The sequence below is a fragment of the Podarcis melisellensis genome, assembly GCF_964234715.1.
Source record: "Podarcis melisellensis genome assembly, chromosome: 14".
NCBI lineage: Eukaryota > Metazoa > Chordata > Lepidosauria > Squamata > Lacertidae > Podarcis > Podarcis melisellensis.
In genome coordinates this window covers 5,953,165-5,963,981 of record NC_138546.1, presented here as the reverse complement: position 1 = coordinate 5,963,981, position 10,817 = coordinate 5,953,165, and the positions used below count along the sequence as shown (strand labels likewise).

The 10,817-nt window shown below is 47.2% G+C and overlaps 1 protein-coding gene across 1 annotated transcript in view; it reads left to right on the top strand.

The window, feature by feature from the left end:
* Positions 1-7,134: 7,134 nt before the first annotated feature.
* Positions 7,135-10,817, top strand: part of SREBF1 (sterol regulatory element binding transcription factor 1) — a 44,598-nt gene continuing 40,915 nt past the window's right edge. Inside the window, exon 1 of the mRNA XM_081889091.1 lies at positions 7,135-7,580. Coding sequence (XP_081745217.1) covers positions 7,475-7,580 — 106 coding nt within the window. The 5' untranslated portion in view covers positions 7,135-7,474. The remainder of the gene's footprint in view (positions 7,581-10,817) is intronic.

Sequence of the window (10,817 nt, the reverse complement as noted above, 5' to 3'; positions counted from 1 at the left end):
CTGGATGACAGTTTTAAAAGCGGGGGGGGGGGGGGGAGAGTGAGAAAAAATCCTCTTCCATACCTCTTCCACACTACGGAAAAAATTATAACCCTCTTATCATGATGACATCCTTCCCCTTCCAGATAAGTGTCTTTAAACTAAAAAGTCCAAAATACTTTTTCCTATATAAAATTAAATCCATGCACCCACCCTGAATTGGGCCAGGATGCTAGTTTTGGTTTAGTTTTTCCTGACTGGCCAAACTTGCAGGGCGGGTGGGGGGGGGGGAGAGAGGTTTATGCTAAGAAACAGGGCGGTGGAGGTAGTGGAAGGAGAAGGTAATCAGGCACTTTCTCCTGCAACCAGGTTCCAGGTCATTTCTCGCCTCCCGCTTCAAAGTACTCAAAAGAATTCTCATTGGAATGAAGGTAGGAGTATTGTCAACAGGAGTGTTACTTAACGTAGGAGGTACAGAAAAATATGTCCGATTAAATTGCAAAAGGCCTGCTCTGCTGCCCACTTTTCATTGATGTTAAGCAGCTGAATGAAACCTGCTAACATTTTAAGCATTTTTTAAAAAAAATTCCCAGAGTTTCCTATCAAGAGGGGCTGACTGTTAAGCCACTCCGGAAATTGGAGCTCTGGGAGAGGAATCAGAATCTGAATCTGCTATTCATGCATTTCTCCCATCAGTGGTTTAGCAAAAAAAGTCCCTCTTCCTATGAGACTCTGAGAATTGTATTTCTTTGCTGTGCTTTCCTTCTAGAAAAAGAAGTGCCGGTGCTGCGTACCCTTGAGTGCCCCCAGAAAGAAAAGCACTGGGTCTGTGATGGGAATAGGGAGTCTCTTAACAACTCTCAGCGTCCTTCAGAAACTACAGCTCCCATAATTCTTTGGGAAGAAGGTCATGGCTGTTTAAGGGGGTACCATAATTCTTTAAATAGAGCCCCCCCAATGACCCAATTATAGTTACATTTCCCAGTGTGGTTTAACAAACCCTTTTCGCAGGGAACTCTGGGAGTTGTAGCTCTGTAAGAGGAATAAAAAAGGTAAAGGACCCCTGACAGTTAAGTCCAGTTGCAGACGACTCTAGGGTTGTGGCGCTCATCTCGCTTTACTGGCCAAGGAAGCTGGCGTTTGTCCACAGACAGTTTTCCCGGGTCATGTGGCCAGCATGACTAAGCCGCTTCTGGCGAACCAGAGCAGTGCACAGAAACACCGTTTACCTTCCCGCCGGAGCAGTACCTATTTATCTACTTGCACTTTGAGGTGCTTTCGAACTGCTAGGTTGGCAGGAGCTGGGACCGAGCAACAGGATCTCACCCTGTCGCGGGGATTCAAACCACCGACCTTCTGATCAGCAAGCCCAAGAGGCTCTGTGGTTTTAGGCCACAGCGCCACCCGCGTCCCTTCATAAGAGGAATAAGGGCCTCCTAACAACTCTCTGCACCCGTAAGAAACTACAGCTCCTAGAGTTCTTTAGCAAAAAGCAGGACTGCTCCATGTGGAGCTGCAGTGCTTTAAATGGATGGTGTGAAGATGTTCTTGGTCAGCATGAGCACCAGCTGCAATGTGACTGCCCAGCCCAGTGACTTCTGTCTATTGGCCTTGTAGCCTTGTTTACTGCTGTTCTTTCCAGCGCATCATGTGCCTCCTGCGGCCTTTTGTTTGCCACAACATTCTAGTAAAATACAGTGCCAGCTTCTGTTTGGGAGGAAACTTGCTCTGACAGAGCAGAAAACTGTGGAAAGGAACATGGGTTTTGCAAATTACACACACAGCGAGAACAAAGCGATTGACGGCAGTAGTGCCATCCGTGTACACAACAGCTTTACAAAGAAGGTGTGGGTAGGCCCCTGCCCCAAGGAGCCTGCAATCTACAGCTGGGGTGGAGAACCTACCTGTCAATTATCAGATGTCATAACATACAGTGATTGCCAGGTAGGTCCTCCCATCCATTGTGCAGCACTTCCCAAGCACCCAGCAGCTAGCTGGTTGTGGGCGCTTGGGAACTGCAGCAACATTCTTGGCTGCTCCAATAGCACCAGCTAGTTTCCACTGAAACTTGCAAAACAGCTCAATTTTAGCTGCTGCTTCCAGTGTTTTACATAAACTATGCATTTACAGTTATCTATAAAAGTCAATAAAAAAAGAAATTCATCTAAAAATAAATCCAAAATATAAATAAAATCTACACCTGTGGCTCCCTGAAGCTGTCAGCAGGCGACAGCAGCCCCACACTGGGAATGGCTTCCATTGGTCAGCTTAACCAGGTGACGATAGCCGATGGGTCTCTAACCCTCGGTGAGTTAGGGACTTGCCCTGCGTGCGAAGACAGGTTCCAGCGGATTCCACCTGGGAAAGTAACCCATCTAGGAGGACAATGCTGATCCTAGACCTAAACCTTCCCGCTTCCTTGCGGGATATCTTCAGGATAAGAAAATTAATAAAATAAACAGATCCGGAGTGGAGTCCCTAAGGCAGTTGAATGGCGCCTTGCACTCCTCCTCCCGCCAACTCCGGAAGCCCAGCTGGTACCAAATGTCTTGCTCCGCGTTCCTTTGGACCACACCAGCGAGGTTGAGGGGGGCGGTCATGTCGTCTGGGTGGCCCATGCCCTCCGTACTCCCTGCCCAGGCTTGCGCCCTGCAGAGGTTACTTTGATGCTGCCAATGCAGCACTTTGACTTCACCCCTCTGCAAGGCAGTAATCCAACAGGTGCTGCTTTTCCTAGCACGCAGCTGCAGCAGTGAGGGAAACCTTCACCTCCAGGCTTACTCTGTTCCATGCAGCTGGGGAGAGAGTGCTGAAGTTGGCCACCCCACTCCCGCCCAGTGTGCATACGAGAAGGAAAAGCTTTCTGCTCATGTGCAGAGGAAGTCTTGCGTGCCCGGCAAGACCCCTTAAAGTAAAAAAAAAATAAAGGCCCGGAGATTTATGCTTCGCGGCGGCAGGCAGCTATGAAACGGGGAGTGTTGATGTACGTTTCAATACTATTTCATAAAATAATATTTTATTAGTAATTTTCTTTCCTTAATAGAAGAAATTTCAGCAGGTACGGCTTACACGGTTGTGCAAGAGCCCTGTTGTTTCCCCCCCTTTTACATCTGGCCACCTGCTTAAGTCCTGATTAAGTCCCTGCGCTGCAGCATATTTAACACAAAGCTCCCGTTTCCGTCCACAAACAACGGGGAACCGAACCTGAGCGGCTCCTTTAAATCCTTAGCCCCGCCCCCCACGCCGACTCTGACTTTGGCAGCTCCTCGCCTTCCTCTCCACGTGGAGGAGGGGAATCTCCGCCCCCATGATGTAATCCTAGAGCCTGGGCTGTGACGCGAAATCACTCCACTGCGGAGCCGCGCTGCCATTGGCTGAGCCGACTGGCACTACTGGAGGTGTTTCCCCGCTTGCTCAACTAAGCTTTCCCGCGGGGGCATTCCTGCCTTGGCCGCAGCCGATTGGCTGAGGTCGCAGCACGGCCCCGCCCACAAGAGCAAAACAAGTTTTAACTCTTTCCCTGCCTTTTTGTTTGTTTGCTCCCTGGGAGATCCTGATCGCAGAAGGCACGTTGGTGCGTGCAACGACAAACAGCCCTGCAAGGAAGTAAAGATTAGTCTGGGTGGCTTAAAAAAATGGAGAAATTAATTGGGAGAGAAAGATGAGGCCTGTTGTTTATGACAGCTAAATGGAACCTGCATGACCTAATGCAGTCTACCTCTGAATTTCAGGCATTGTGTATGCAGAAAGTAGGCGAAGGACCTTCATCACTCACATGTTCAGAATGTGGCCAACTTCTCTTCCCCCCAAAAAAAATTTAAATTAAATTTCCCAAATTTTAAAACAAACATATCAAACATAAAAATAAAACATCAAAAAACAAACAAACAAACAGACATATATCCTAATTATAGAAATTCCACTTTAGTTGACATTGTTAGATGACTTCCTCGACTCCCCCTGGCTGAGTTTCCATATAAATCATTGTAGCAGTTTTCCAAAACTAATTTTACACAAAATTTACTTAGTCCAAATAACATCTTTCTTTGCTTTCATTTTAACTTTTATCCATAGTATTCTACAACATCACATATTTAAATCCTAGGCCGATTTGGTACTCGCAAGTAATTCTATTTGTGGCCAACTTCTCACTGAGGAGACTCTGTCTGGGTCTTACCACTTAAGACTGCAGGCTGAGGTTTGAATGACTGCAGGCTTCCACCTTAAAAGATATCCCTGCATGTAGAAAAGTAGTGTGACAGGAAAATGCTCTTCTCCTTGAGCAGCTAATCTTCTATGAGCACAGATTGTTGTTATTGTTGATTTAAAGGAGCATTCACTCAAGTGAGACGCTATCTGCACACAAGTTGAAAATCCCATCTAAGCCAAATTGAGGCCATAAAGGCAAATGACTTTCTCCTCTCTTTGTCCTCAACAGCTACTCTTCAGGTAGACGGCCTCTGAATAAGATGCTATCCTAAATATAATAAATGATGCCCAGTGACTGGCAACTCCTCTTTCTCTGTGAAGAAGGGCGTGTCAGTGGAGTGTAAAACTAGCTGACGCTATCAAAGCAAAACCCACCTGTTGCCTCTGGCCCTGCCCACCATTGGCAGGTAACTGACCCCCACAAGCCAATGTTGCCCAGAAGAGAATGTGGCCACTGAGATGAGTTTTCCCCACCCTTGTAGCAGAGCATCTTGTTCAGAGGCAGTCTACCTCCGAATAGCAGGTGCTGGGACCATCAAGCAGTGAAATGGAATATGCTGGAAGCAGGCATGCTTATTTGACTTCTTGGGGAGGGACATTGCAGCGTTTTTTGTTTTGTTTTTTAGATAGATAAAACTTTATTCGCATTAGCCAATGGCCGCAGCAACAGTAAAACATTACAATATACGCAGAAAAGGAAATTTGATATAAGAGCACGATTTAAAGTCCTGAATCAGCCGTCAGTTAGTGGCCCTTATTCTGATTGCCCCTGCTATGAACCTAGCAACCTTTGCTGTTATCTGCTCATTTTGATCTGATCATTGCAACGTTTTATTGCTGATTTCCCTTTATCCCCCTATAAAGTTATCTAAGGTAGTGGCAATAGCCACATCCTCCAGCAGTGAGTTCCATAAGTTAATTTCTGCTTTATTTGCTTGCTTGTTTTCTTTTTAAAAAAGCTTTGAGTGCAGTTTAACTCTTTATTTATATAGAATTGTAAGAGATAGAATGGACCCTGAGGATGATCTAGTCCAACCCATAATTGATTGATTGATTGATTGATTGATTGATTGACTGATGGGATTTCTTTCTTTCTTTCATCTATCCTGTATGTGTGTATATATATATTCCATCTCTTCTGTGCTATTGTATCTTTAAACAGATGTGTAGAAGAGACGGTTTCTGCAGGTGTATCCTGTGCTGAAATTCCCTCTTCTGCACAATTATCAGTGGTGCAGGAGCCCTGACTAATTTTGCCACCTACCCTGCAAAGAGGATAAAGGAACAACCTTAATTGTAGCAAAACAGCCACCTTTAGCAGATTTGACATTGGCTAAACATCTGGCAACCTAGGTAAGCTGAGGGATGGCTCTGAACTATTGGATCAAGGGGGGGAGGGAAGAGTCTCACCTAAAAATAGAGGGGAGGCCCCAGATTTATTATCTTGAACACCTATTTTGGATTGTGGAAAGGGACAGTGCTTTATTCACACACAAAGTTACCTGTGGATCTAGGTTGTGTGTGTCCTTGCATGATGGGATACAGAGGTGGAGAAGGTGAAAAAGGGGGCACCCCCACAAGTTTTGTCCCCCCCCCCCAATTTTATTTTGCAATCAAACAGGGCTCTTGCAAGACTCTTCTAAGAATACGTAGAATTCTTACAGGAAATTAAGCTTGCATTGCCCTGCACATGTAGAGATTTCTGCTGGGACCCAGATATAGGCTGGAATCCTAGCCTCTCTTGCATGGAAGCCTCACTTGATTTCAGTGGGACTTCTCAGTGGACAGGGTGTTTGCCATTCTTAGCGCAGACCCTTTGCAATAAATGGGATGGTTAATTTTTATCAAGCCCCCTTAATTTCAGTGGTGAATATCTAGGGTTAATCATACTCAGAGAAGACCCATTCTGAATATGACTTAGTTGGGTAAATTACCCAATGGGTCTACCCCAATAATGACTGAAGTCTGGATCCAACTCTTTTTACTTTAAGCAGTGGTTGGTTAGACGATTTACAGTTTCATTGTTTTTCTTTAGTTCATAGAATCACAGACTTGTAGTTCGAAGGAACCCCTGCAATGCAAGAAACTCAGCTCGTTATTAGTGTTTTAAAAATTGCACGGGTGTAATATTTTTAAGGGTGCGTAAACAAATCCTTAAAATTAAATAACCTCATGCATTGTTTCCTTTATATAAAAAACCAATTATGCTGAAGTTAATCTACTGTTACCAACGGTGTGGTTGAGCAGTTGAGTGTCAGACCAGGAGAGCAGAATTCAGCTCCCAACTCAGCCACGAAGCCCACTGGGTATGACACTGGGCCAGTCACTGTCTCTTAGCCTAACCTACACTACAGGGTTGTTGCAATGATGAAGTGTATAAAGCAGAGAACCATGTGCGCCACCTTGAACCCTTTGGAGGAAAAACTGGGATATAAATGTAATTATTATTATTATAATAATTAAAATAATAATTCTTGCAAAATGATGCAAGGTGGTGTCAAATACCCCCCGCCCTTTCCAAATTGCACATGCTCAGGTTCCTGAGCCTTCTGGGGTTCCCTTGATCAGGCCATCCTCATGTCCCTCCGCTAACCCCCTTTCATTCCCTGTGCGCAACAGGCAGAAATCCAACAGGTGCAACTTTCTGGGCATGCATGGTGGGGGCGTGTTGAATTTCCCTTTTCAGCTGCTCCAAAGCCAACACTGAGCCTGCAACCGTGTCAACATTTGCTCGGAAGTGATCCCTAATCAAAGCAGGCCAGATTTCCTGCTAACTAAGCGGAGCCTGCCGCCGGTGTTGTTGCGTCCCGCACACCCCTCCCGTCCATGTGGGGGAGGCGGGCCGGCCAGCCCGTTCACTTCCCGGGAACTGCAGGGGGCTGCCAATCAAGAGAGCCAGGGGGCGTTCCCCAAAGCGGAGGCTCCTCCCCCTGCTCTCCCTCCCAGTAGCAGGTTTGAGCTCCACTTCGCAACTTGCTCTCCCTCCTCCTTACAGAGCCTGCCATGGACGGGAGGATGGCAGCCAGCAGCGGGCAGCTAGGAGCCACCAGCCCATAAACGCCGGGCCGCTTGGCTTCCCGATGCGCAGATGGCTCCTCTTTGCGCGGAGTCCCCGGCAGCCTAAGGGAAGGCGCTTCCTCCTCCCAGCCTGTCATCTAGGCTCCTCCAGATTATTCAATTCCACATATTTTTATTTTTAAAATCAACTTATTTTTTGGCTTAGATTAGGGGTGCGTGCGTGGAGGGGGGTTTCTCTAAGGAGGGGTTTGTGCGCGCCGTGGCCGAGATGAACACCCTCGCCTTCGAAGAGGCGTCTTTGGACGGCTTGGACCCTTCGCTGACTCTCCATGAATCCAGCGAGATTGACACGGCTCTGCTGAGCGACATTGACGGTGGGTACAGGGGAGAGGGGGGGCTGTTTCTCACGGTGCCAACCGGGGAGAAGGGAAGCAGCTTTTGCCCAGTTGGTACCTGCAAAAAAAATGGGGTCTTGCATCATGGTGGAAGCCCTTTCTTGTTTGAGTTAAAGTCGGGATCTGTGGTTTGGGACGAGGGTCCTAATTTCTGTGCAAAGGGAGTGCAATTGTTTATTATTATTATTATTATTATTATTATTATTATTATTTCCAAAAGTGCCCTTTGGCCAAGATATACAAATATCCAGCCAGCCTGTGATTTCAGCAAGAGTGAACTTCCAAATTAGAGCCTGAATTGTAGAAACGTGTGCAATATTTCTCAAATCCCTTTTTCCTAACCAGTTTGGATGAAGCGAGCGCGTCCTGAGCGCGCGCGCCCTGAGAAGTGAGAGTTTGGGGAGCGTGTGTGTAGGCACGAGCCTCCCACCGAGGGATCTGTTTCTCCTTGGGTGACGGGATCCCTTGAACGGATCCCGCCCTGCGCCCCCACTCTTGCCTTGGCGAGCCATGTGCTTTTGTACCCCGCTTACCACCAGCATCTGGAAGCAAAACAAAACGCCGCCCTTTGACCATGGCAACATCACGCCGGCTGTATTTGTGGGAAGACGGAGGATCGCTGGCTTTGCAGAAAGGAATCACAAGGAGCCTGTGAGATTGCAAATATAATATCCAGAAATCCACCGCCTCCCCGTGTCCCTGGCGGGCAGCCAGCTGCAAAGGCTAAATGCCCCGCCCACTCCCCCGCCCCCCGTCTGTGTGTGAGAGAGAGAGAGAGGGGAGGGGGAGGCTGACGTCACGCCTCGGGTTACTGTCGGTCATTCCCTCTTTCCGAAGAAAGTTCAGCGCGCCTTTCGCGAGGCGCCGAGGTTTGCGACGCTCCGCGGCTCTTGCGCTTTCGCAGCGCCTTGATGTGCGAGGTTTGGGTTGTGCAACTAGGCTTGGCTTGCACCCAAGGGTGTCAACTTGAATAAAATATTGGGGAGGCCCAGGTATGCCTCACCCCCCAGAATTGATCACAAGGCGCGGTGCGCACAATGGCAATGCGCATCAACTTGGGGGGGGTGCCCCGGTCCCCTCAAATATTTTATTGGGGGACCTGAAGGGACCTTAGCCCTAGGAGTTGTCTCCTATGATTGCACTCCACCGTCTTGCCCGCCCACCCCTTCTCTGCCTCGACTGCGCCTTTGCAAAACCGTCCCGTGCCAGCGTTGCTGGGTTTTAGTGCAAAGCGCACCTCTCGTGTGTGCAGCTGTATATGCATCTCTTAGCAATGCTATGGTGCTTTTAATGTCGCGTTGCAAAGTGCAGAGAGGACAGGTCCCGACCAGGAGGCATATACAGCTTTTTGGTTTTTTTGTTTTAGGTCCGGTTTTATTGATAACTTACCAAAAGAGACACAAAAGTTCCTACCCAATACAAAGCATCTTTGCATAATACACCTGAGGGAAAGGAATACTTTAGAAAGCTAATCTAAAAAAGAACAGAAGCAAAGAGAGAAAAAGTAAGAAAAGACAATGGGAAAAGATAAAAAGGCTTCAGATTCTCTGTCAGTCAGCTAAAGATATGGTAGTATTCACTCATTGACCTCCAACTATTATATTTTCTATAAGCCAATATTTTTTCAATCTTCAGATCCAGGTATTACAAGTATATTTTCTCTTTCAAGCAGAAAAGTCCATAAGAAGTTTCTAATCCTTAATAAATGCCAATAATGATTTTTTTTCTAATTAAGTGCATTTACACCATTAACATGGGGTACATTTAAAGCACTATGACACCACTTTAAACTGTCATGGCTTCCCAAAGAATTCTGGGATCTGTAGCTTTTTGAAGGCTGCTGCAGGCTGTTAAGAGGCCCGTTTCCCTCTGGCAGAACTACGATTCCCAGAGTTCCCTGTGAAGAGGGATTGACTGTTGAACCAATTGAGAACGAAGTACATGGTATTGGGGCCTTTTCAGTGGTGGCTCCTCACATGTGGAACTCCCTCCCTCCTGAGGCACACCTAGCACCATCTCTGTGGTTTTAGGTACCTGGTTAAGACACACCTTTTGGGGGCAGGGGTTTGGAGGAAGAGAGACCTGATGAGATAAATGATTGCTAACGAATTCCTGTGTCCTAAGGGCTGCATAATCTTACGGATCCGTTTTTTTTTATCTCATTGGACTCGGTTGCAATCTGCCTTGTAACTTGTGAAAAGGGCGGTTAAAAAAAAATCACCTAAATACATAAAACAAAATATACTGTGGAAGTAGCAACACTGGTCTACTGTGCATGGTTGTTGTAATAGTTCGTAAGGATCAGGGAACAATACCCAAAGCTGTAACTCATTGCATAAGAGGCAAGACTGCTCCAATGCTCTGAGAGCTTAAGGGGCGCATTAGTTCTTGCTTTGGAGTTAGGATATAGTTGCAGTCAGGGAAAGGGCCCATCCCATTTCGCCACCTGAGGCGAAACACGGAAGTGCCCCCCCATTGCCCCCCTACTGCTGTTCCACCACCGCTTCTGGGGCTGCCAGAACGTCCCCTCCCCTCTTGCAGAACTCGGCAAGAGCCAGGGTGTTCCACAATTTGGGTGGCAGTGCCGCATGCCAGAAGCAGTCTTGCACATCTGCCGCCTGAGGCCGGTGCCTCAACCTGCCTCATGGGTGGGCCAGCTCTGATATTACTGCCTTGGAAAAAGACATGCTTACCGTTTCCTAATGCAGGGGTAGGCAACCTAAGGCCCGTGGGCCGGGTGCTGCCCAATCTCTTTCTCACTCCGGCCCGCGGACGGTCCGGGAACCATCGTGTTTTTACATGAGTAGAATGTGTGCTTTTATTTAAAATGCATCTCTGGGTTGTTTGTGGGGCCTGCCTGGTGTTTTTACATGAGTAGAATGTGTGCTTTTATTTAAAATGCATCTCTGGGTTGTTTGTGGGGCCTGCCTGGTGTTTTTACATGAGTAGAATGTGTGCTTTTATTTAAAATGCATCTCTGGGTTGTTTGTGGGGCCTGCCTGGTGTTTTTACATGAGTAGAATGTGTGCTTTTATTTAAAATGCATCTCTGGGTTATTGGTGGGGCCTGCCTGGTGTTTTTACACGAGTAGAATGTGTGCTTTTATTTAAAATGCATCTCTGGGTTATTTGTGGGGCATAGGAATTTGTTCATTTCCCCCAAAAAATATAGTCCGGCCCACCACATGGTCTGAGGGACGGTGGACTGGCCCATGGC